Source organism: Ambystoma mexicanum, chromosome 7p (genome assembly GCF_040938575.1).
Source record: "Ambystoma mexicanum isolate Mex_15411 chromosome 7p, UKY_AmexF1_1, whole genome shotgun sequence".
NCBI classification, from domain to species: Eukaryota; Metazoa; Chordata; class Amphibia; order Caudata; family Ambystomatidae; genus Ambystoma; species Ambystoma mexicanum.
The window spans coordinates 642,197,463-642,224,497 of record NC_090939.1 but is presented as its reverse complement, the minus strand read 5'-3'; the positions used below and the strand labels follow the sequence as shown (position 1 = coordinate 642,224,497).

General features: G+C 43.7%; 1 protein-coding gene across 1 annotated transcript in view; it reads right to left on the bottom strand.

Moving 5' to 3' along the window:
• The window catches only part of LOC138526213 (ATP-binding cassette sub-family C member 5-like), a 2,857,657-nt gene that overhangs the window by 2,446,130 nt on the left and 384,492 nt on the right, over positions 1-27,035 (bottom strand). The window contains exon 4 of the mRNA XM_069636680.1: positions 24,278-24,511. Within this exon, the coding sequence (XP_069492781.1) occupies positions 24,278-24,511 (234 nt within the window). The remainder of the gene's footprint in view (positions 1-24,277; positions 24,512-27,035) is intronic.

The following is a 27,035-nucleotide window of genomic DNA, read 5'->3' as shown; positions in this document are numbered from 1 at the left end:
AGGGAGATGGTAGTCATACACTGGATACTACTTCAAACTCTCTGTTGGCCGTATGCTTTACCCCAGTGCATCCCCTATATCTTTGCCCACTCATCAATTCTAAACGACTCTTCAAATAAAAGAATGTTCCCCAGCTATCAATGCAATTCTCTTCACCTTTGGGATAAAGTTCTCAACTCAATCATATGAGTATTTACTCACTGCCAGTGATTGCAATACAAACATGGCAGGGTTCATTACCCTACACTCAATCATTTTAATCACTACACTCAATATAATCACCCCATAAACAGAGCCTTCTAAGATGTCAACGGGCCTTTAGGCTGTTCCTTCATAGCAAATAATACATATTCAATAACTAACATCATAAAACCATCCCATTACTGCACTGACAGTCCTAATGGCGAAGGCGGCGATCATCAAAAAATTGTTCATACTGAACATGACCTCATACTTCTGGATCTAAAATCCTTTCAAAAATATACAAAAACAATGTAAATCCTTTATAATAAACCTTTTTGATTCTACCAATACTCCTCATATAACAATTCTTATTAAACATACCATAATACATTCATCCTCATTTAAACACGACATTCTTGATAAAAAAATATTCTGCGCCTTTGTCTAATAACAAAAAAGTAAAAATCATTATACTTAATTTTGTCATTTAATTTTACCCCAGTAGGTGAACCTTTGTCTGCCTTAAATATAATTTAAAAAAATAAACCAAACATGTCTTTCTTCTATACATAGGCATGTTAAATCCGTGTTTATGCTCTCTCATGTCTTCATAAGTGATTTACTCTGTCTGAAAATGTTACTGCACTCTCAGCGCTTGTATACTGCACCTTCTGATTCTGGACAACCTCAGCTTCATTTTACTGCTAATATGCAGGCATATTTCAGTCCCTCTTCTCAAAAGCTGGTTATCCTGTATGAATCCTTAACTTTTTCATATAACAAAGACATGTTCTGTCATACCCCATATCTATCGTACATGCAGAAGTCTTTTCATTTACCTTATCTTCATATCTCGGGTACTCCATGAGTTTCCCTAATCATTCTGGAAGTTCCTACCTCAAGGGTCTCCTTTCTTAATGAAAAAACTGTAAAAATACCAAAAGCTCACTTTTGTCACCTATCGTTTCCCTGCTTGTGGCAGGGACAATGGTCCCACATTGCCTTTTATCTGACAATGGCCTTATCCTGCTCATATATAATGACGGGTCCCCCCTCTGACCGTGAGACTGCTATTTATAAGGTCGATTTAGCCGTGTTGACGCCCGAAATATTGGGAGGTCTAAATCCGACCGCCTTACTTTCTTACTCCTTGAAAGCATTCTACAAGGCTACATATATTACCTATCTCCTCATAAATATGCTGTCTCTCCCTTTTTGCCATGTTCTATTCTCATCATGTATAACCCTTTGTTTCATCCTCTCTTGAATCAGAGTTAGTCTATTAAAAGGACAGCTCCTCAGGTTTTACACTGCCTGAGGTTTTCTTCATGCCATATAACCGCATACTATTGAATCTATCATCTTTACCCTTCCCCTACGGGACTTCCTTAGCTCTTGTGTACTAATAGCCTTTGTCGATTTCGTCCCCAATGCTATTCGAGTCTGCCTCATCCTTCAAGTTTGTTCTGGACAGATTTACTTAACAATTCATGTGTCAGAAAGAGCTCTTCTAAGTCTTCCCTTGTCACTGCTGGATTTAGGATTAATTACTTCCCTTTTTCATACAATCAATGCTGTGTGCTCTCATGTCCTCAATGCTCTTAACATTGAGTCTGTGCAAACTCTCACCACCCATTCATTCGTTCTGTATATGCACTAGCCCATCGGTTTTGTCTCTTTCCTTGTTACTATCCATTTTATATCCGGTCTTATATCTAAAGATATTCTCAGCTATTGCTCCTTTGTCGTTGCTTCTCCCCTTGTCTCTTGGGACCTTAGGGATCACATCTTTTTCTCAGTATGTTTCTTCGTGCCCTCGTTGCTGCTTTGCGCAGACGACTCATTACTCCGGTCTACTATATTCTATTACTGACTTGAGCTCCCTTAAAAGGTACAAGCCCATCCTTTTTTTCATTATCGTCGTCTGTTTATAGGCGCGGCGGGTGGAGCGGAAGGTTCCCCACACCCCTCTGTGCATATATTAACTATTTGATCGCTAGGAGGCGACTCATCTTTTACCATTTCATTTATATTTTAAAAAGTGCTAGCTCGCTAGTTGCTTGTTTAACTTTTTTCTTGCATATACATTATGCAAATATATCATCATGTACTGCAGAACTGCCTTTAATGGCGATCCTTCTTGCAATTATGACATGCATCTTTCGTCTGTAGTTCCTCTACCTTATTCCTCAGTGTACTATCTATGCTTAAATGTGTGAAATTTCAGCAATGTATAAGCTGAGTAATATCCTCCATATTTGACACGTCACTCCTTGACTGTCCATACTCACCGTTTACTATTTGCAAAATTCAACATTATGTATTCAATGGACAACAACATAATATGAGCGTGCCGCATTGCTGCAGGCTCTAAACCCTCTATTGTCACATTTATTTTTTAACTTTAATCTGCTAAAAAACATCATCAATACAAATCATTTTTTAAATACACACTTAGTTCCTCGAACTCTCGCGTCCCTCCTCTTTATTTTTATTGACTTCATCTACTATTGTGTCATCATTAAACAATCACATAAAACAAACAAACAAACAGAGATACTCGGCTGGCCACATTCATTTTGTCTTCTCTCATAAGACTCATTTTGCCCCTAAAAAATACTCCATATGGAGTGTGAACAGACCTCATTAGGTTCGTCTTTAACCAAACCCGTCTCCTACGGCTTCCTCTATGGGATTTTAGGTGGTATTCCTTCTGTTATGCTCTTTAAAGCGCAGGCACTGGGTCTACTCTTTACCGTGGCTCTTCCTCACGATACTTCTTAAATAGCTTGGCCTCCGCTCAAGTCAATTTCTATTCATTTTGAACGCTCATCGTTCCTCAATTTGCATCATACCTACCTCCCTCCATTACATATTTTCCCCTTATCATTCTCTTTAACTACTGGCCATTCACTCTTTTGCCATCTCGGTCAATTTTTACTCACCATTCGTGTTTTTTCAGCTTCCGATTCTTGAGATTGCATGCCTATTCAGTAGCCTCTTCCAACCTTCTGTTCGTTCAGCTTCCTGTAGACGCCGGGAGGGATTTTCGTGGAAACCGGGGAACCCATCTTACCCTACCATGTACAAGTCTTACTTTATACTAAACTGCTATTTACAGGGAGCTTTATGTCCTTTCACCCGAATGGCAGAGGTCGTGTGATATTGCCGGGACCCCAAAGCTTGCTTTTCTCGAGAAGTATATCCAACCATCCAATCTCTGCTACCACGTGGACTGAGGTTCCTTCTCAGCCGTTTAAGATGGATTAGCACTACCTTAGAGATGGACGGTGGATGCAGAGGTTACTCAAGTATCAATAATAGAAACTCAGGTAGTTGGCAAATGATACTGTTTTAATATCAATTATCTAAAACTGGGAGCACAACGGACATCAACAGACATCCTTCATCATGATCTCTCGCGAGACTTCTCAAAGTATTTTATCAAAAATTACATTCTTATAGTAAATATTCATCATTGATGACGTTTAACCTGCGTATTACCAACGTCATCCTAAACTACAAAAACTTAATGGTGAGTGTGATAGGTTATACAAGGATCATCTAGGTATACGATCAATACTCGTTTAGGGCAGTGGAAGAAAATGATTTGTTTCTCAACATCAGGTGGGCAACTAAGCCTTTCCCTTAAAATATGTCACTGTGAACGTCACTAAATATACAATGTCTAATTGGTTGGCTACACAACAGTAGCAGCGCAGCAGGGCCCTGATAGACTGGAGGACAGCAGTGTGAGAGGGACATGGCCAGCGAGAGGAGAGATTGGGCCCAAAACGACTGGGGGGGGCCTGGGCCTGGAAACTGACGAGCAACCCCGTAAGAGGGTGCACCAGCACAGGGCACCCCGTAGATACAGAGGTGCCGGAAACCGGAGGGAAACAGAGAGGAGGACACCTCAAGGCTCCAGGGTAACGAGAGGGGGCCCTCTCCCACAACACTACAGACTGAGAGCTAAGTCACAACAGGGGGAAAGACTCAGGGAGCACCAGAGGAGGGCCCCCAGAATGCACAGAAGGGGGCTGCCTGGCTGGGGAGGAGGGACAGCGGGAGCCACAGGGTCAGCACTGCAGGCAACAGGAAAGCAGACCGGACAAGAGCAAGTAGGAGAGGAGTGGAACTTAAAGGTGAGGAAGGGCCCAGCAGGGGAGCCTAAGAAACCTGAGAACAGCAGGCAGAGGCGTCGACAAGAATGGAATAGTGAAAGGTTGATGGCATGAAAAAAGAAGAATACCAAACAAAGAGTGAAGGAACAGGAAAAGGGCCATAAGGGACATATACAAATGAAACTCCCCTTTGGAAATCTGGCAGGACAGAGGGACAGGGATATGGCACTCACTAAAGGGGATCTGCTTACTGCACTAGCCAAATTTAAGGGGGAGCTCACTAAAGGCAGAAGGAGTGAGCATAAGAGAAGAGCTCACGCAGGCCATCACGAGCAACCGAAGAGACATTGATTCCTTAGGTGAACGGGTAATGGAGATAGGGGAGCGTGTGATGGAGCTGGACACAAAGGGGCCCAAGTGGGCACAACAGTCAAAGGAGGTGGAGGAGAGAACAAGGGCCCTGGAAGAGAAGTGTGAGGACCTAGAAAATAGGTCACGAAGAGACAATATTCGGATTAAGGATTTGGGAGAGGGAGTGGAGAGCTCTGACCTGGAAGCTTGTATCCAGGAATTATTTGAGAACTTCATAGAGGGTGATCAGGCCCAGAATATGGAGATAGAAAGAGCACACAGAGTGGGCAGTCGAAGGACAGACCCAGGTGCGAGGCCCCGAGACATACTGGTGAAACTACATAACTATAAGGATAAAGCGCAGATCATGGGGGCAGCCAAGGTGAAAAGGAAGATCCGAGTTAGGGGTTGTGAAATTCAGATTTACGATGACCTGTCCCAAACTACACTGGCGAAGAGCGCTCATTTAAACCACTCACTGAGGAACTGAATAAGAGGAAAATGAGATATAGATGGCGCTTCCCAACGAGGCTTCAATTTCACATGGGCAATGAAGAAAAAACTGTTTCCCGAGAAGAGGACAGTTTGAGGGCCCTGGGGGTAACTCAACGAGAGACAGGGGAAGTCAGCAAGAAAATCCACCGAGAAGAGGAGGTGGGCGAGGCACGATCTGGGTCCCAAAGGTGGAACATAAAAAAGGTGAAAAAGACATGAAGGTAGATGCTGTGGTCTGGATAGAAACTCACTACGAAGGACTAAAGGACTAGAATATAGCCTAATGTGGGGTATGAAATTGGGAGAATGATGGGCGGGAGGAGGGGTGAATGCCACACATGTTCGCAGAAGAGGACCACGTCGAGAACCTCGAAAATTGATCCATGGACAGTTACAAGTTAGGGATGTATAACCAGTTCTGAGTATGGCCAAGTACAACATGACAATGGCTCAGTCGACCAGAGGAAACAGGTGGTGTCAGGGCGAGCAGGTGTAAACACTAGCAGGAAGGGACGTATAGGTTAAACACATGGAATTTAAGGGGACTGAACAGCCCGAATAAGAGGGTCACTATCCTGAGGGAAATTGACAAACAGGGGGGGGGAATAGTTTGCCTACAAGAGACTCACTTGAAGAAGGGGGATGAGGGTTGCCTACGTAGTAGGAAAAACCCACTACAATATCATGCAAAAGCGGGAGCTAAATGGGCAAGGATGGCAATCCTATTCCATAAAACCTTACAAATAGGAGGGACCAAGGTTAATTGGGACCCGTAGGGGAGGTTTGTGATAGTGAAAGGGAAAATGGGTGGCCGGATGCATACACGGGGATCAGTATATGCCCCCCATCAGGGGCAGGAAGGGCTCTTTGAAAGATTCCTGGAGCAATTGGGCAAGTTCGGGAGGGGGAACTGATCGTATTTGGTGATTTCAACCTGGCAGAGGACCCCGTCTGGGATAGGTCAGATCGTCTGAGGGGGCATGCAACAGGGACAATGTCTAAATGCCTACTAAGGAGGTTTAAAGAAGAGGGGGTCAATGATGTGTGCAGGGCCCACCACCCACAGGGGAGGGCTTACTCCTTTTATTTGCATGTCCCTAAGACCTACTCCCAAATAGATTTTATGGCAACACGTGGGGTGGTCCAAGCAACCAGCAGAGTTCATATAGGGAGTATGACAATATCAGACCACGCTCCGGTCTCGTTAGCGTGGGAGGGAGGAAACATGAGGAGGGGGACCGAGGGATGGAGATTGGTGGAATACCTTCTTAGAGATCAGGGGTGTGAAAACAAGCAGAGAATGAGATATGTCAATTTCTGGAGGGGGGGTGGCAGGGGAAACAACCCGGGGGAGAGATTGGATGCTTCTAAGCAGCACATCAAGGAGTACTTCATAAGAGCTTCAAATGAGAGCCGTGAGGCAAGGAAAGAGGCAGAGGGGAGGTTGGGGAGAGAGATACAGGAACTTGAAAGGATACATTCGGATAATGAACAAATAAGGTGGCCAGGGGATTAGCACATGCAAGAGGGAAACTTAAACAGTTAACTAACTGATCAGTGGTGAGTACCCTCCTAAGGAGCAGGCAGAGGTTCTATGGCCAGGGGGACAAAGTGGGGACAGCCTTAGCACGGCAGACAAGGGCCAGAGAACAGAAGGCATTCATAGCTACTTTTGAGGGTGGGGGGGCGAACAGGTTAGGACGGAAGGAGCCAAACGTAGGATTGTGAAAGAATTCTATGCAGACCTGTACGGGGAGGAGCCAAAGGATGAAGAAGGGCAAGAGGCATACTTGGCAGGCTGGGAAGGGCCAAGGTTATCCCCCGAGCAGAAAGGCCAACTAGAAGACCCATAACATGCGAAGTGGCGCAAAGACCAATATCACAATTAAAGGCTAACAAGCGCCCAGAGAAGATGGGCTAGCAACAGTATTTTACACAACATTCAGGGACCTGCTGGTCAAAGCCCTTACGGCGGCATTTAATTACTTTCGAGAAAAGGGCGAGATATCCATATATAGTGCTCATCAACGTAGATGCCAAACTCTACACGAGGGTACTGGCAGCAAGGCTGGAAAGCATTCTACCGGGCCTGGTGAAGCAGGATCAAACAGGGTTCATTCAAGGATGGAACACATTTGACAATATAAGAAGGGTCCTACATATTAGTGATAAGGCTGGGACGGGGGTCGCCAAACCAACCTGTTTATTAATGCTACACGCCGAGAACGCATTTGACCGCACCAACTGGGCCTTCATGGAGCAAACACTGAGAAAGGTGGGGCTAGGACCAAACTATTTGGGAATGATAAAGGCTAGCTATCAGAATCCCCAGGCTAAGGTTAAAGTGAATGGGAGGCTGACCAGTCCATTCTCGATAAGAAGAGGAACGAAGCAGGGGTGCCCGCTCTCCCCACTTCTTTTCACTCTGGTGATGGAACACTTTGCTCATCGGATAAGGGAGAATAGGGAGATCCGAGGAGTCAGGTGAGCGAGGGTGCACCATAAAATAGGTTTATTTGCCAATGAGGTTGTCCTAATGGTCACCAAGCCGGAGAAGTCACTACCGGCAATAATGGAGATGCCATACTTAATAATTCATATCAAGTCTTCTATGAGGCCTGGCTCCCCATAATTCAGTTCCTAAGTGTATTTGTATTTGTTTTTGGATTTGTATTTGTATTTGTTTATTTATAACGCGCATACCATCAGGCCCAGGGGCATCAGGGCGCAATTTGTACAGGGTTGCAAGAAAGAAACATACAGGCAGGAGACACAAGGCAGGACACAGAAGTGCCCTCGAACATCTGACCCACAGGCCGCAGATTCTTAGACGCATTGATTTACTTTAATTACTGTGATGTATAAAGTTGTCAATGCTAGAACTGGTGATCCGTTTTCTTTCTTTCGTTGTTTAATTGGTTGATTTGCTGCTGTTGAGTTAATGGCTCCGATTTTGTGATAATATTAGAAAATGCTAAATACAGCATTGAAAAGAAAAGAGTTGAACAAGCCCCCCAACCCCATCCGGGGTGACAGGCTATGTGACTTACGTGATCAATTTATTTGATAGAGTGTTGCTGGAGTGTTTTGGTGTGTGAATTGCTTTGGTCTGCTGCATCCCAGAAAATGTGAAGCACACAATCTCTCTTCAGTTGCTGCTCCTGCTGGGAGGAGCATGTTCCAAAACCCCCACACAATTGCGGAGCAAACGCAGAGTGTTGCAGGAGTGTTTTGGGGTGTGAATTGCTTTGGACTGCTGCATCCCAGAAACTGTGAAGCACACAGTCTCTCTTCAGTTGCTGCTCCTGCTGGGAGGCATGTTACAAAACCCCCATACTCTTGCGGAGCGAACACATACTGTTGCAGGAGTGTTTTGGTGTGTGAATGGCTTTGGACTGCTGCATCCCAGAAACCGTGAAGCACACAGTCTCTCTTCAGTTGCTTTTCCTGCTGGGAGGAGCGTGTTACAAAACCCCCACACTCTTGCCAACCGAATGCAGAGTGTTGCGGGAGTGTTTTGGTGTGTGAATTGCTTTGGACGGCTGCATCCCAGAAACTGTGAAGCACACAGTCTCTCTTCAGTTGCTGCTACTGCGGCGAGGAGCGTGTTACAAAACCCCCACATTCTCGCGGAGCGAACGCAGATTGTTGCAGGAGTATTTTGGTGTGTGAATTGCTTTGGACTTCTGCATCCCAGAAACTGTGAAGCACACAGTCGCTCTTCAGTTGCTGCTCCTGCTGGGGAGAGTGTGTTACAAATCCCCCACACTCACGTGGAGCGAATGCAGAATGTTACGGGATTCTTTTGGTGTGTCAATTGCTTAGGACTTCTGCATCCCAGAAACGGTGAAGCACACAGTCTCTCTTCAGTTGCTGCTTCAGCTGGGAGGAGCGTGTTACAAAACCCCCACACTCTTGTGGAGCGAACGTAGAGTGGTGCAGGAGTGTTTTGGTGTTTGGATGAGTGGATGGAGGCTTTCTCGTGCCTATCCACGCTTGCCATCTGTGACAGGAACTCGGTGACCAGCAAGTGCACCGTGTCGGCGAAGTTCATCTGCCTTCCAAATACGGTAAGCTAACGCTAAAGCCCAGCACTTCCTCACTCGAGCTAGTCCTGTGACTTTACACTAATGCTGACAGCTGTAATAACCACCAGGTACATTGTAATTTGTATGCCTGTGCTCCCTCTAGAAATGCCAGGGAAATTTCAATCAAAACACACCTACAACTTGCGCAATTCTAAGCCCTACTTGAATGCCAAGGGCTACAAATTAGCTGTTTTTGACAATGTGCGCACCCAACGTAGGACCAAAGTGGGTTAAATTTCTGTTGCCTTGGAACCAGAGGGGGCGCTGATGCTGGACATATGACATCTTACTTTAAACCAAGTTCTGTAAACAACAGGAGGAAGGTGGGTAGTGACAAATACACAACAGTGCTTGGTTTACAACCAACCACTAATACTATGTCACTAGAACAACCTGAACTGAATCTTACGTGTGAGGAGTTTGATAACATTGATGACTCCTTGCTTGAGCTCTGTTACTCTAAGTGTCAAACTAATGCTCACACCTCCCTTTCTCCTATCAATAACAACAATAAAGAGTGCCCTGAACCTCGCAGTTGCGAGACAGCAGAAATTAATATGAACTCGAGACTGCCGGCATCGCCGAGTCTATTCTTGATCCAACACATGGGGACTGAGAATGGTGTCACTAGTACAACTGAAAACCATACTGTTGGCGCTGTGAGCGAACATTTTTCAAATACAATTACTACAAGCGGTGACCAACTAAGTGAGGACCCTGCATGGGGTGTGTTGAACTTCGTCATCAACATTCTTTTAAAATATGCAGGCACATCCAAGATGATGTTCAGAGACAAGGCCAGTTACTCACAAAAATACCCACCTGCAACCTTAAAGATCACACCCTGTGCAATGATTGCCTCCCGCTAATATTGTAAGAGGCAGAACCTGGCAATGACACAGCCATCCTGGTGGAAAGCCAAGAGGCTAGTGCCACAGAGCCGTTTCCTGAAACCCACTTGGATTCACCTCTCAGTTACCCAACACATAAACAGGCTCATAGAAACAAGAAATTGAAGAAAAAAGTGCCAAATTGAATATCTATGGATCCTGCAGATCATCAAGAGGTTGGATTATCCGAGGATGTCCTGAATTGAACTACTCTTACGGAGACACACCAGAATCAGAGAAACAGGAGAGAATCTGTGAGGAGAAGAAAACATCAGTAACAAAATGTTGGGACACTCACTAGCTGGTTAATCCAGGATAAAGAGGTAGCATTGAGTGGCTCCTTTGACTTAAACCTCCCTCCAATGACTCGGTAGTGCTGAATTCTGCGCCCCTTCCATTGTCCTCACCTGCAGTATTCCTAGTAACTACTGACACAGTACCTGTGCAAACTCTTCTTCCCCCAGCCATTTCTAGTAATGCAATGATGGAGGCAATGTTAGATTCACACATTCTAACAGTAAAATATAGCAATAAACTGGGGGTGAAGTCCCATACCAATTGCCCTAAGTTACTAAAAATCTTTGCAAAAATTCCCTCCCTCCAAAATCTAAACTCTTGTGACTTTGATTTGATAGCATCTGAGCGAGGGGGGCCCGGTGGTATGGCATGTATACATTGCGTGTTACCTATGACAGCGATGTTAATTAGAAATCAAACAGAGTCCTTGGAGTTTTTGGGATATGCTCTCGACAAACCAAGTACTCCTTTGAAGCCTACTTCTTGTTGTGAGCACCCCCTTGCAAGGTTTCTCACAGTCAGAAAGTAAGAATGATTTTGATGATAAAAAAGGATGGCAATGGCTAAAAATGTTGCTGCCTGGGATAGATGCACCTCACAAGTGATCTTGTGAAATTCTGTCATGGAACAGCCATGGACACTCTCATTTCACACAAAATGGCCCCTTGCTCGATACTTAGGTTAAATACCCAGTATTGATGCTACAAGAGTCATGGTTGACTCACAAAATGATTGATGGGTATGTGATCTACCAGGTACTTGCTAAGAAAGGCTCCAAGGACCTGCCCTTTGGTGGTTTTATCATCGGGGTTACACAAGAAATGGAACCTTCATTGATTACCCACCCCTATGAATGTGATAATGTTTTAGCAGTGTAATTGGTTTTCTATTTAGATATAGGTAAATGCAGAATGCTAATTATGAATGTGTATGATCAACCGGGGGTTGATGCTACAGACAAGATCTTCTAATCAATTGAAGCAACTATTACCACATGGGATGGGAACATGGATACTGACTTGGTACTGTTAGGTGGCGATTTAAACACTAGGTGCGGGGAACACTCCATCAAAGGAATGCATAACATGATTGCAAAGTAAAACATGCTCATACAAACATTTCAAAATCCTCAGGGTAAAAATTGGCTGAGTTTCCTGACACAATGGGAATTTGGCATACTCAAAGGTCGTCCGCCCAACGATATGCCTGGAGCAACTACATGGCACTGAGGGGTTAAAGCGGCAACCATTGATTATTTTTGTGGCAATTCTAAGCATCTATCTATTAACAAGAACCAGCACAGTGACCATGCAACCCTAAGACTAACTGTAAATTTAGACTTATCTGAAAGGCGATAGTATGCCGTTTGTGACCTGGTCCCTAGCCAAGCGGGTAACCAAGTGGCTTGGACATAAAGAAACATTAAGAAAGCATGTAGATTGATGGCTCAGGAAATATCTACAAACAACCTGCTACTTACTCTCTATACAGGAGATGAGATGGAAGCTTAGCTAATGGCCTTTGCATTTTTTTTTTATTTTTAATTTGTGTTTGGTTCACTTACAAAAAGAATTGTAGAACCTTTACAAATCAGAGTACAAAAGGAAAAACAATAAAATATTTACATTTACAACATATAAACTTTACATCATATTATAAACAGGTTCGAAAATAGAGGATATCCTATAAATACTTTATATCCTCTAATTCTTAAAATTTGAGCAACTCTTTTTCAATGTATTTACACAGACTAACTAATTTGAATATCAAAGGTTTGTGCGTACCTTGCATCATACGTGCCCAAATAAATTGCATGCAGTCTTCAAAATCAATATTCACAAATTTCGAGAGCCGATTGGTCCTCATTAGTTTGAAGTGTGGGCATTCCAGAATAAGATGTTTCATGGACTCAATCGGCTCTTTACAAAGAGGGAAGCGACATTTCCTTACCTTGGGCTCACCATTGTTTGTCCAGTTAGCAGTTCTTTCTCTAGTATGGTATAAATTCAATCTATACCTGATGTAAGCTTGTGGGGTATAGTTGTATGGGAATAAAACCACATGGTCAAATCGGGGAATGCGTTGTTTGAGGAAAGCACCATACTCTTTGTACTTTTTATATGTTGATATACTTTCTATTGTGCACCTCCAATCCTGTTCAAAAAGATTTTTTCTTGCAAAAGCAGGACGCTGATGTACATCTTCTATAGTAATGCATAAGGAGTTCAAAATGTATTGCATACTTGTAACGCTCACCTGATTCTCGCAGAGGCGCCGGTCTTGACTGGGCGACTACCGTATCTTCAAAGGTGATGTGTAGCACCCGGTTGGCTCTTTGGGCTGGACCTCTGTGCACTGTATGCCTGACGTGTAGAGTAAGATGTCTGCAGATAGAAAATATGGGGTTAATGAACTGGGGTTATTGGGGTGTCCCTATCTCTTTCCTCTTCTCCTCTCCTGTAGATCCCCAAAGGTTAACGCTCTCACCTTAGGTAAGTGAATGCCGAGCTCTCCATCTGCCTCGGGGCAGGGTGCTGTAACCAGTTTCTTCACTGGATAGGTAGCGCAGGCCTCTTGACTTCAGAGGACTGCTGTCCGTCGTTTACTGCACGAACGGTAAGTTTCGAGTCATTCAAATGTCTTTAAAGTCTTTAGTAATGATGTCTCTTGTTTTGCAGGGTTCCGGCGATGGCGGATGACGGGCTGAAGTGAGTTGAAGATGGAGCCCGTGTGATGAATAGAAGCGCCTGGAAGCACGTAAGTAAGCGCTTGTTGCCTGCTTCACGATGCGCTCTAACTGTCTTTTTATTTTGCAGGTACGAGTTCGGAGCGGCTGCAGGGTGCCGGAATACCCACTGGATTAGATGTGGAAAGGAGCAATGGCACGTGAGTATTAAAGTTCCCCAATGTCTTTAAATGCACCTTGTTTTGTCTTTCAGATGCGGGATGCAGCGCCGAAGGCCTCCGGAGCGTGCGAAGAGTTGGTAAGCTTTTGTCTTTCAGATGCCGGAATGCAGTGTGAAGACCTCCGGAGCGCACGAAGAGTAGGTAAGCCTTTGCCTTTCAGATGCCGGAATGCTAACCTGTTCTTTCTTGTCTTTATAGGTGTTGCTGAAGACTGGATTCAGGATGGTAAGCCTTTGCCTTTCAGATGCCGGAATGCTAACCTGTTCTTTCTTGTCTTTATAGGTGTTGCTGAAGACTGGATTCAGGATGGTAAGCCTTTTTCCTTAGGCCCAGGACCGGATGCAGAAGACACGATGAGCGTTCTGCTGCAGAGGTTGCAGAATAACGCAAAGCAAGATTCATCCACCGGGTGTGGTTTAAATAGCCTCCTGTAGTGCTTCGGTGTCTCCTTCCACAGCCACGCCTAGGTAAGAAAAGAGTTCCTGCTTTCCAGAAGAGTTCCAGTGTTCTGACCCAACAGGAAAAGTAGTTCCAAACAGAAGGGGATCAGAGGCTCAACTGGAAGGCAAGTAAGCAGCATGGTCTGCTGCAGGTAAGTCCACCCAAGCATTATGAGCCCGGCGCTTCCAGCGCTGGGACTGGGCATATTTATGAGCCTGGTGCCACTGGCGCCAGGACTGGGTCCAAAAGGTCCCAATTGGGACTGGTTGGCACTCGGAACCTGGGTTATGGATCTGCTTCCAAGGGAGTTGGGAAAACCCTGACCTTTTGGAAGCAGAGATCATGACAATACTAAGGTGATATTTCTTAAAGGAGGAGGGAGTGGAAGAATTCAACATCCTATTCAGATCGACATACAAAGAGTTTTTGGGTGGAAAATGAATCTTTACATAACCGGATAGTTGACGCCATTTCCAGCGTGTAGATAATGCAACCAACCCAAGCTCGTGACGTATCACTGCATTTGGTATGCACATTGGGAGGTGCATAGCAGATTTTATCAGTGATCCCTGCGTAGAGTCCAAAATTACAGTAATGTCACTTAGACACGTGTCAATGGAATACAGAATGACGGTTTCTATGTTTGGTGTCAAGAAATCTATCATGGGTGTTAGTGAAAATGTACAATATTTTAAGTAAATCATTTTTAGTTGGGATAATAGAGGGCGCGACTTGTTTTCAATTAAGTCCATCCATGCTTTAATTGAATTTTGAGCAGTCAAGTTGTAACCCAGATATATCGCACTAGAGGTACATGGGATTTGGGTTTGCATGATCTCCCATTGATATCCTTTACTGTTTTGCTTAGTACCACATTTTAAAATAGCTGTTTTTGCAGGGTTCGGAGTGAGGTTATGTGCGACTGCAAATTCCTGAAAAAGCAATAGCTTAGTTTGCAGCCCGGCCGGCGTGGGGTCGAAGACTATGATATCGTCTGCAAACGCGATCCATTTCAGCCGTAGGGCGCCAATTTGAACAGAGAACAGGTTGCTGTGATCCCATTCCTTATCAAGATCAGAAAGATACAGGTTAAAGAAAGTTGCCGCTAGGTTGCAGTCTTGCTTGAGACCAATGGACGTGCTAATAGGTCAGTTGTTCAACCGTCTGCAGAGATTTTTATTTTATAAGAAGTGTTAGTATGGAGTTTAATAAACCAATTGAGTAATACTGTAGGGATTCCCATAGACCTCAATTTGTTCCATAGAAGGTTACGTACCACATTATCAAAAGCTGATGTCATGTCTATCATGGCCATGTATACGGATTGAGAATTCTTTCCCTTTGCGCCCACGATCAGATGGGACATGACAGCAGCGTTCAGCGAGGAACTCATACCTTTTCTGAAACCTGTTTGGTATTTCAAATAGAGGCTATTTTCTTCAATTAATTTTTCAAGGTCGTGTAAGAGAAGAATGGCGAACAGTTTCGCATCTGTATCTTTCAAAGAGATTGGTCTATAGTTCTGTGGAAGAGAAGGATCGCCCTTTTTGAATATTGGAACAATATTCGCTGTAGTCCATGAGGGGGCAATATGACCAGTACTGATAATAGAGTCAAATTTAGTTTTCAAAATTTCTATCCAAATCTCAGGGTCAGCTTTGTAAAGGCAAGGAGGGAGGCCATCAGGACCTGCTGATTTAGAGTAAGATATTTTGGATATTGCCCATTTAAGGTCTTCCTGTGTCCATTTCAATCGGGCGATCCTGCTATAACACAACTGTACATTCGGGACAGACTCAAATCTCAATGGAATGCGAAATTTCGTTGTTATATAATCACACCATACACGATCAGATATACAAAAGGATGTGGTTAATGGAATTCTTTTATCATCCTTTTTAATTGTGCGCCATATTGTTCTTGTATCATGCGTAGATATAGCTCTTATGAGGTCACAATTCTCTCTATTATATTTAAGTATACGTGCATGTTTCAAGTTCCTCTTAAATTCCTTCAGAATTTGTGACCGCATAGACCGGCAGTGTTCTACTCCGAGACGTGATGTTTTAAGTTGTCTGAGTGCCTTATTTTTCTCTCATTTTAGGATCTTACAGGTGAAATCAAATGGGTGGGGATGAGCACTCCCAGTATACCTTTTGCTAAAAATGGAAAGAGCATTATTTATCACATCAGAATAACAATTCATCATTGAAGGTTCAGTTTCGTTGCTGGAGAATTCGAAATGATTGTATCTGGTGTGATACATAATTGACAAATTGCTGGCACAATCCTTGACTCCATCTAATGGAGATATGAGGACGGTCGATCTCAACTAGTGCCAGAGCTGGTTCAATAGCCAATAGTTTACATTACCATTTCAGATTACAAATAATGCGTGCATGGTCACTAGTTAGAATACGGCTGCATTGCAAGGATGAGATAAGAGAGGACAGGGTTCGAGTAACGAAAATGAAATCGATTGTCGATGATTTGGATCCACGGGACCATGTAATTTGAGACTTTACATCATTACTTACAACCATATCCATATCCCAATTTTCTAGTAACTGTCTGAATTGCGCACCCCTTCCCCGTGAAAGATATGAGGGTTTTAGTGGTCCACATTCACTCAATTCCCTACAGTCACAGTTGAAGTCACCACCAATGATAACTTCTAGGGATTGGTATTTGCTACATATATTCCCTAGACATTCGTCCAGTTCATCAAGCATTACTTCTATTGAGGATCCAGCGGGATTCCAATATAGAGAAATAATTAAAATAGAAGGTGTCTTTTTAGACAAGTTGTTCTGTACAAGTACACTCAAAAGGTTTGCAGATTCCCATACCCACTTTGACTGGAGATTGACCTGCAGTCGAGACCCTATTACCTTCGAGGCCAACAAGGTGGAGTTTGTTGACAACCTCAGGCGGGTTCTCAGGGTTTTTCTCCTCAATTCGTGGAGGAGGGGGGGGGCTTCCACTTTCACCATCTGCAATACAGATGTTGGTAACACCTTACTTTGGGTTTCAACATTCAAATCGTCGATGTATAGGGACTTTCTCAGGATTTCTAATATTTCATGGTGGGATTTCAAGGGGCTTTTTTGTTCAGTGCGTGAAGGTGGCAATGGTTCCTCCCTAGTCATCATCGATGACACGACAGGGAGCACCTTCATGAGTGTTTCAATACTCAACGTGCCCTCTTCCAAAGCTTTTTTCAGAATTTCTAGAGAGGCTTGATGAGAGTTCGCGAGGTCGTTAGAGTTGGTCTCAGGAACGACTACTCAGCGCTGGACCATGTATGGAAATACGCGTAGGGGCGAAGATAGTTTTTGCCTCCTCTTTACCAATGATACTGTTCCTTTTCAGTGAGATAGGTTGTTCAGTTTTCAGCTCATTATCTGGAAAGAGCGTCTTGTCCTTGCTTGAAGTGGGTCCTGCTGATTTGGGCTTGTGTTGGTCAGATTCAGTATCTAATACTGAGACTTTGCCCTTACCAATCATCATATTTGAGAACTTAGTGTTACTAATCTCATTATTTCATACGGGATTCCCTGAGCAGCATGGAAGCTCAGTGCATGCCGCACTGTAGGATTTTAACATAACCGGATGAGGGTTGGTGTTGATTTTTAAATCGTTATTGAAGATGGATTGTTCAAGTGTGACATCTTTCCTAGTTGTACAGCTTCTTCCTAAAATCGGAAAATAGCTGTTCAAATTTGGTATCAAGTGTGAGGGAGACGTCTCATTGATCACTTTGGCCTCCATTCCGGTTACAATTGATTCAGGATTAACCAGTGGGCTTTTAGCAGAGGCATCAGCAAGAGGGGGCTTAATTGTTGTCATTTTCACAGGCACCCTTGCTTTTTTCAAGATTGGTTCAATCCTTTTATTTTTGGATTGTACTTTAAATTTAATGCTTGGAGTTGATAGTAATGCCTTCTGGCTCTCCTTTGAGAGTTGCTGAAGGTCAATGCTTTCCTCATCGGTAATTACTATGACCGTTTCTTGTTCGGAAATCTGGGAAGGTTCAGGTCTCGGTGATGTAGTATTATTAATTCCCTCCTTGTCAGACTTTTTAACCATGGATTCCTTTCTCCTCTTGGCATTCCTTTTCATTGCCCTGAGGTGCACCTTTTTTGCACGACGAGACATGAAAAAGAAATTATTTTCGGAGTTGAGGGGTTCGCGTTCCTCCAGCTGCTGTTCGTCAAGTACCTTCACCAAAATTGAAGGACTATCCGGACAATCAGCAAGGGGAACCGGCTTTAGAAGTAATGGTAGAATTCATTGCTTCAATTAGGGCTTTGAGTTCTTTTAGTTCGGACATGCAGTTACATGGCAAGGAGGGAATAGAAATGCTAGGTGGTTGTGGGGTATAAGCGCTTGACTCATCACCATATTGAGTAGCTTTTTCAAGTTGGACCGAGGCAGACTGAGTAGGTTTACTGTTTATAGCTCGTAAGGTATCTGCAGCAATAATAAATCCTTCTATCTTGTCCATTTTGGAGCCTAGATGAAGCAAGGTGCCTTTTATCTCTTTCAATCAATTCTAGGTGGGTCAGGTCATGGCCCTTATCCAGTAGATCGAGTATTTTAATGATTACTGGAAAGGTACATGGCGATCGTGAGTCTTTCTCGCCAGAGTCAATTGGGCCATCCAAGGGGTCAATTTGGAAAGGCCTAATTGAGACATCTGCAATATCAGATGAATATGACATGCGCGGTGGTGGTAGTTCATGGTTAATATCTTGGAAACTGTCTCTATCAGGCTCATTTACAAAGCCTTGATCACCAAATGATTGCGAAAGAGCCCTTTGGGACTTTTTAAGTGGGCCATAGAGAAGAGGAGTCAATGTACCTATGGCACGGGACACTTGGTCATCGAGAGCAGCCATGTTTTTTATGGTGAGATCATGCTGATCACTGGATAATTAGAGAGTTATTCATGTTTCTATCACCATGGGAAAATGTGGGACAAGGAGTTGATAATTGGACTCATTTCGTTAGCATGTATCATAACCACATATGATGACAAGTTTGGGCAAACATTGTCCACCGCAGAAATACCTGGATTCAATATTTCTAAAGCAACAGGTTCAATGTATGATGTGCGGCCATGACAAACAAGTGAGTCGATGCTAGAAGATGTGAATGCCGTAATACTTAAGTCATTGCATTTACTCCGTAAGCCTGCAGCCATAACTGGTATAGATAATTGTCGTAAGAATTCCAGAGAATGGTAACACAGGTCAAGTTAATAAGTATAAGTAGGTGATTAACAATCTGGCTAACGTTGACTAGCAATCCTAAGTTAGTGAATTAAGGAAGCGCTTTATGTATACGTATGCGCCAATGAAAAAAGAGCTTGAAGTGCCACGATGCAGAAAAAAGGCAGGGGGCAACACACCATACAATTTCCTGTAAGTGAGCTTTTCCAAGTTTATCTTACCGAGCTACAGGTCAAAGTCAGGCCTTATATCAAGATCAGAGTGTTATAGGACACAATCATAACATCACAAATCATTGAAGCAGCGAACAGCCAATAGTACTTTTGTGTACTTCCGTGTGCGCGCGCGGGTGTGCTGCACATGGTGTATTTGAATGTGAAGGGGGTTGGAGTCAGGGGCGGGCTTAGGGCTACTGGCCCAATCTAGTGGCAAGCTGAAAACAAGTGAGAGGGAGAGATGTTAGTGAGTGACGCTGAGCATGATTACTCTAAGATAGCGTTAAACGTGATCACTCTAGAACAGCGCTAAACGTGATTGCTCCTTAGCAATGTTCCCAATGTTCAATATTTTCTTCCAAATTGAGGGTCAGGCAGCCTCCGTGTGCACGCCAAAGACGTCTGCTTTAATGCAGACTCGCCGAGCAGCAGTGGGAGTCTTTTCAATTCCAAAGCAGGCTAATCCAGGGAAGTCTTGTTCGAGTCGCCTGCAACAGCCAACAGTACTTTTGTGTACTTCCGTGTGCGCGCGCGGGTGCGCTGCACACAGTGTATTTGAATGTGAAGGGGGCGGAGTCAGGGGCAGGCTTAGGGCTACTGGCCCAATCAAGTGGCAAGTTCCAAATTGAGGGTCAGGCAGCCTCTGTGTGCACGCCAAAGACGTCCGCTTTAATGGAGACTCGCCGAGCAGCAGTGGGAATCTTTTCAATTCCAAAGCAGACAAATCCAGGGAAGTCTTGTTCGAGTCTCCTGCAACAGCCAACAGTACTTTTGTGTACTTCCGTGTGTGGCCTTTGCATTTAAAAGCGGTAACATCAAGAGGAAAGCATTGTTAATACCTGGGAAGTCGAATGCTCGAGCCTTCGATTGTGAGATTCAGTCACAAAAACCTAGACACTGCATGCAAATCCATAGGTTGAAAAACGTGGGTGGAGTGCCCACAAATGTGCATGAAGCAATTTGTAAACTGAAAAACTCATATACCAACTGGTTGAAGCGTAGGAATATTATGGGTCGGACTTTAAACTGGCAAAAAATGATCAAGGCACTTAACAACCAAAACACCAAACAAATGTGATGCATTTTGAATCTAGCCAGATCCTCCACAGGGGATTTGATTATAAATCTGATTCCCAAGAGCATATGGGTCACATTCATAGAGAAAAGAATGAAGTACTATGATGATATCGTTAGACCTGAGCCTTGTAATATGTGGCCAATGAGTTTTAATACATCTGACATGATCGACCATTTAACTAAATTAAAAAAATTTGGGAGCTCCAGGGCCTAATGGTCTGTCGGCAGTATTGCTGAAGAGCGACTATGATTTGTGGGCTTCTATCCTCTGTGATTTGTATGCGAAGGTCTGCCGAGAGAGACATATCCCCAGTTCTTGTATAAAAACTATTTACGTGCCTGTGTTCAAAACAGGGGAACGGTTCTCCCCGGAGAATTATCGTTTACTCTCCCTGTTAGACGTCACAGGAAAGGTTTTGCAGGATTTGTTTTAGAACATATTGAGGCTAGGGTCAACAAAAGGAACACCCTACACCTATTTCAAACGGGTTTCCGGAAGGGGTGTGGGCACAACGCAGACCATAAGAGTGCTTGACGCTGTTATAATGCAGGCGAATGCGAAAGATAGTACATCAGTATACATTACATACATCGACTTTGAGCTGCTTTTGACCAAGTGACTCGTGAGTTGTTATGGGAAAAGCTATGTGCCCTTGGTTGCCCTGAATGGTTACTGTAGATTATTGTGGTACGCCACACGGACACATCCGCTCAAATACAGTTAGGTAATGATGGACTGATATCAAGGAATATCCGTATTGATAGAGAGGAGTAAAGCAGGGATGCACTTTAGCGGCCCTGCTTTTTAACCTCTACACCCCAGAATTGCCAAATGTGATGTCAATGTATGCCAAATGTTCCCCTAAGAGCGGCCGGTGCACAGTTACAGGGATGCAGATGACCTTGTTATATGTGGTCACTTATTGTCAGGGATGAAAGCAATGCTGAACACACTTGCATCATATGCTGTGGACCACAGTCTGATTTTCAACTTGAGAAAGACAAAAACAATGTTGGTTACCTCCCGGCATATAAAGAGCAAAACAATAAGTACAGATCTTGGTCGCCTAGAATATACACAGTGCCATCCCTACTTAGGACTAGAAATGTCTACCATACAGGGACACACAAGGAGATCATAGCCACCAAAACTCGCTAAGCCAAACAGACCTCATTTATGGTCTGTACATTTGAACTAGGCCATGCAGGGTTCTCACTTGGTGGGATCCTTGTTTTGTATAAGCAGTGGTTCTGCCCTGAATTCTTGTACGGGTTGGAGGCACTTGAACTCCTTGATTTGGATTGGCTACAAGTGCTTGAGGGCTTCTTTTGGCATTGTGTGTTAAGGCTACCTACCTCAACATTGGTCGAGTATATATGATTAGAACTAGGTTTGTCATCACTGAAAGCACTTCAACTCCAACGAAGAGGAGGTCTTGTTTTAAAATCAAAAACCCTTTCAATTTTCTGCCTGTTAACTCGGATGGGAGAAAATTATTGTCTCAACCATATACCCAAGGAAAATAACGGATTCATAAAGTTGGTGAATGAGCCATTTGCTATGATTAACTGCAGACCAGACTTCGGGCGATGTGCAAACTACACAAAATTAAAAAGTGCATTCTTTAGACGTATAGAAAAGTGGGATTGGGTCTGCAACTACTCCCACCTACAAAAACGTCATGGGTATTGGCAAGTAGCGCATGTTACGCATAAGTATTTGAAACCTCAACGTTATCTTTTATGCTGCTCTGATCCTGAAGTACGTCGCTTCAGCCTACTAATCCGCACCAATCAGTTGCCCGCCCGTGCTATTCAGGGGGCTCAATGGAAAATCCCAAGTGAGGGGAGATTCTGTAGAATCTGTAAAATTCCCTTGTGTATTGAAAGTAGGAGACACTTGCTCTCTGAATGCTTGAGAAAAGGACATATGTATATGCCCCTGTTGGGTCACCTAACGCATGAATATGAGATGATAAAATCACCTGAATTCTGATCATACTGTCTAAATACTGAAAACAGGTCTGTTCATATTGCTTTGTATGGAGTCTGGTGTCGAGTAAAAATGCTCCTGGGTCACCCGCCCACTTGAGCTTCATAATAGTTTAATAGTTTAATAGGGATAGAAAATGTCCTTGTTAGCATCACACTATATAGGATGGTAGAGGATGTAGCTATTTGCCGAGGGAATAAACATTTAACATATGTAGTGAAAAGTGTGAATGAAATATGTTTATTTATTTTATAAACTGAAGCCAAATATTTATAGGACAAGTCCACAAATGAATTAAGATGTTGTATGAATTATGCTGTCTCTCTATGAATGTAATGTTTATTTTGTAAAAGTTCAAAACCCTCTGCATTGTACACAAGGCCTTCTGGGGTCTGTGGCCGCAATACCTTCAACTCTGTCTTCCTAAATATCTTCCTTCTCGAGCTCTTCGCTCATCTGCCTCCAACTCCCTGAGGGTCAGTCCCTTCTCCAAGCAACGAGTTGGTGGCAGATCACTCTCTTCGGCAGGGGCCTCTCTCTGGAGCAGCCTTCCTGCCTCCCTGAAACTCGAGGAGAACCATCTCCGGTTCCAGAAACACCTCAAAACCTTCCTCTTTGCTTCTGCTTTCTCTCCTCCCCTGCTGAATTCCTGACTGAATTTGCACTGGTTACCTGGCCACCCTTTCCGATCTCTGGCCCAGTCCCCGTCAATTGCCCACCTGCACTGCCTCCCTGGCAACCCCTGCACTTTGGGAGCGTTTTTTTTCTGTATCCCTTCAGTCCCCCTACCAGCACTTATGTCTGCACTTCCTTGCACTTGCCACTAGCTGGCTGTTTTATTTGTCTTATTTATCTTATTTATTCCACTTTCCCATGTACTGCACTTTCCCCTCTCCCTCCCCCCGCGCACTTTTCCTTTCCCCCTCCCCATGCACATGTGCGATCTGAATGACACCTGGCCTAGTAGGAGCGTTGTCTGTCCTCCCTTTGCCCCCCCCCTTGCCTCGTCGCGCCTTGAAACACTTGTGTATAGGCGCGTTATAATGCCATATCATATCATATCATATCATAACTAAATATAAATGAATACATGAAGCAGACTCATCCCCTTGGCCATGTTCGACAACGAGAGATGAATAATAACACGAGCACACACTGAAGTTATGTGGTCAGAGAGATTATAGAAAAACTAAGTTTACTGATTCAGACTCCATACTAGACCTGTTAATGAGTGATAGGTCACACATGATGTATACATCAGGATATGCCACTCTCACTGCATATGGAATGTTCTTCTCTGTTGTTCCCGTACAAGGCAGATTAATATTTATGTGCACATGACTACAAAAGAAATTACTGCCAGATTGAATTAGTCTGCAACGAAGATAATGTTGTTAATAATGCCATAATATAAACACTTTCAGTTAGTGGGAAGGGGGAAAAGACAGTTAAATTGTAAAAATGCATGTCTACTATTGCATTGTTAGAATGTTTAAACTCTAATAAAAAGATTAAATAAATTAAAAAAGACACTTTTTTATGTGATTAATTTCGATCAATGGCAAAGTGGCCTGAAACTGGCGCAATCCAAAGGAACATCTGCCGCCTAGTACTGCACTTTTCCAGGCAAGGGATCGCAGCGTCTCGTGCAGCTAGATTCAAACCTGTTTTGCAGATATAACAGATCAAATCATAGCTCATTGAGCTATTTTGGATTTAGTAAGTAATGAGGAAAAACATTCACATAACATACACAATATAGTACTGTATCTAATTATATTTCTTCAATTTTTAATAGAGCTTCCGTAGCTAAAATTGGGCCCTTTAAAACAGCCAGCAAACCCAATTCCTGTTGTGCCGGCACTATTTTGTTGTTAATTCTTATTTTTTCTAAATAAGGTAGGTATGTTGCCCCAGTGCGGGTTCAAGTAATTACATATTAGATTCCAAGAATACATTCTATTCCATAATGTGTTACTTACTTCTCCTACGCTCATATCTTTGCAGTCCTTCAGCTTCAGAATCTTTTTAAAGGCGAGAGTCAGCACTGCTCCTTTCAAGCGCACGGCTGTTCTGTAATTGAGCGCCCAGTTCAGTGCAAAGGACCAGGAACGAACCAGTTCAATGAGGATAATGCCAAGTGTGATGAGAAGGCCATAAAGGAGATGTGATTCCACGGCTTGAGAATATTCTAATAGTCTCCGAATAAAAACAGCCTGTTAAACAAACAAAAGAATACATGACAATGTTATCGTAAAAGGCTTCTTATCGTCAGTCACAACTTTAATAGGATGCACATATTTACAGATGTGAATACGCCTTAGCGCTTAAAAGCATTAACAGTGAACCTATATAGACAAACACACCTTATTTGATACTTCTATTTAAATTCTGCAATCATCTTGGCAGAAACCCAACATGGCAATTGCAAAAATGTACACAGAGGTAAGAAACCTGCAGAGCATTTAAGGTTTTACCCTCTATACATTGTAAAACAAACACATTTCAAAGTAGTTGACAGCATTTGGTTGATATGCTTAGGTTAACTATTAATGAAAATGGCATTCTGCATCAGACACAACAGAAGATGGTATAAAATGCTTACTGGTGTTATTTTGGTACTCACACATGTACACATTAGCTTCCACCTAACTGACCACACCTTATGCCCAGGGAAAACGTGCAACTTCCGTATCTGCGGCCTCCTTCTAAATATTCCACTTAGTTGCTATCTTTAACTATGATATGATATGTTATTTATAGCGTCTAATATCCAGAGGTTTCTAAGCGCGGACCCAGGGATCTGAACCTGTGTTGCTCTGTGTCGTCTTGCTTCCAAGGCGAGCACATTGCCCCTGAGTTATCCTCCCGAGACCAAAGGATATCAGAGGATTATTATTATTATGTTACAAAATGGCCTACATTGTTCATTTGGATTCACACTCTCATTGAGAGGGTCACGGATGCAAATGGCTTTCCGAGATTTTCCGTTCACTCTGCCCATTTTGAGCGCCTGGGGACCAAGGGAAAGGCAGTGGTGCCCAGAATAAATCAGTTTAACATAACATTGTGAAGAAGAGATCCTGCAGGTGGCTGGTTCACTGCACGGGGAACACTGCACCCAAAGCCCACAGGAAACCCTGTACTGCGATTCCTGTCAAAGTGTGGGAAGTCTTCATGCTAACGGGTATCCTCCTGATCCCGGCATAAAAAAAGCATGTAATCCGTTGAAATTAACAGAACAATGTAAATCCCCATTGCAAGGAGAAACTGTCCCATCCATCTTGACCACAGGGAGGCATGTAAATCCTCTGCTATTCCACAATCAGTAACTTTTATTTCCTGTCTCTTAACAGAGAGAGGTGGCCTGCTACCTGCTTTATCTTCCCTGTGCATGCTGCTGGCAACAGTGATGTCCCAGTGCCAGGATGCGAGAGGAACATTACCTCTCCTGAACAGCTCCTAAGGTGCTCGAGCTTGCCAGAGGATGAGCAGTCCTTCTCCTAACCTGCGGGACGAGGTATGCGGAAGCTGCTAGAATAGATCTTCGAAAGCTCGAACAGAGGATGCCAACAGCCTGAATGCGGTTCTCCTACCAGGCAAGCAAAGTAGCAGGGGCATGTCTCAAGTGCCGCTCCGGCTCCCACATGGCCTTCACACTAACTGGAGTTTGCAAGGGGAGCGCTGTGGGGCTCGGCTTCCCATGCTCCAACATGCACATAAACTGAATGGTTTCAGATGGGGCCTGTGAGCAGTAGTGTGAGTGGTCTTCTGGGATCTTGATAGGGGATATAATGTGCATGCATCACTAGTAGTTCATTACATCCGGCCTATGTATTGGGAAATTCACGCAAAACATGAAAACCACGAAAATGTCTGCAAATTATTTTTTCAATGGCCATATTTATTCAATTTCACTATTTAATTTGAATAATTCCAAAAAGTACTCTTAAAGGCGACCATCCTTTGGCTTGCTACTACATGTACATATTCCACTCCCTAAGAGTGGCTACAATAAAGTACAAAGAACTTGGTACATCTTTGATCCATAATTGAATTCATGTTATGTTATGTTATGTTATTTTGCATTTATATAGCACCTTATATACCATTGGTATGGTGTGAAGGCGCTGGTAGGTTGAACGCCCTTGGGAACCGAAGTTCAGATCAATAGAGAGAGCAGAGAGAGACAAAAGGTGCGTGTGAGCACCGGGTATGTGTGCAGCTGGTGCGGTATTCGTGTAATAGCTGCTTCTTAGCGGTAGGTGTGGTGGTTGAGAGATCAGGAGTATGTGTTCGTTCTGGCAGGATTTATCCAGACCAAATGTGGCTGCGTTAGGCCTGAGGAAAATGCCTGGCTGGGGGGGTGTAACCAGCAGTGTTTATTTAGAATGATGGGTAGTATGCGGCGGATGTTGGTATGAGAACAGGTATACCGAATGGTGTCATAGTATCTCTGTGTTCTAGTTAAGTGGTGGTGTAAAGGGGAGAGTAAGCGTGGTGGTGTGATATGATGGGTTATATGCTCTATCAAACGTTCTCTGCATTTCAAACCATACTATATACGTCACGCAATTCTATGCGCTCCAGTCCGTTCCATGCACTCCTATCCGCTCCATGCACCCCAGTCTGCTCCACACACTCCGGTCAGCTCGACGCCCTCATGCACTCCAGTCCGCCCTGCGCGCTCCAGTCCGCCACGCGAACCCAGTCCGCTACGCGCGCTCCAGTCCGCCCCAC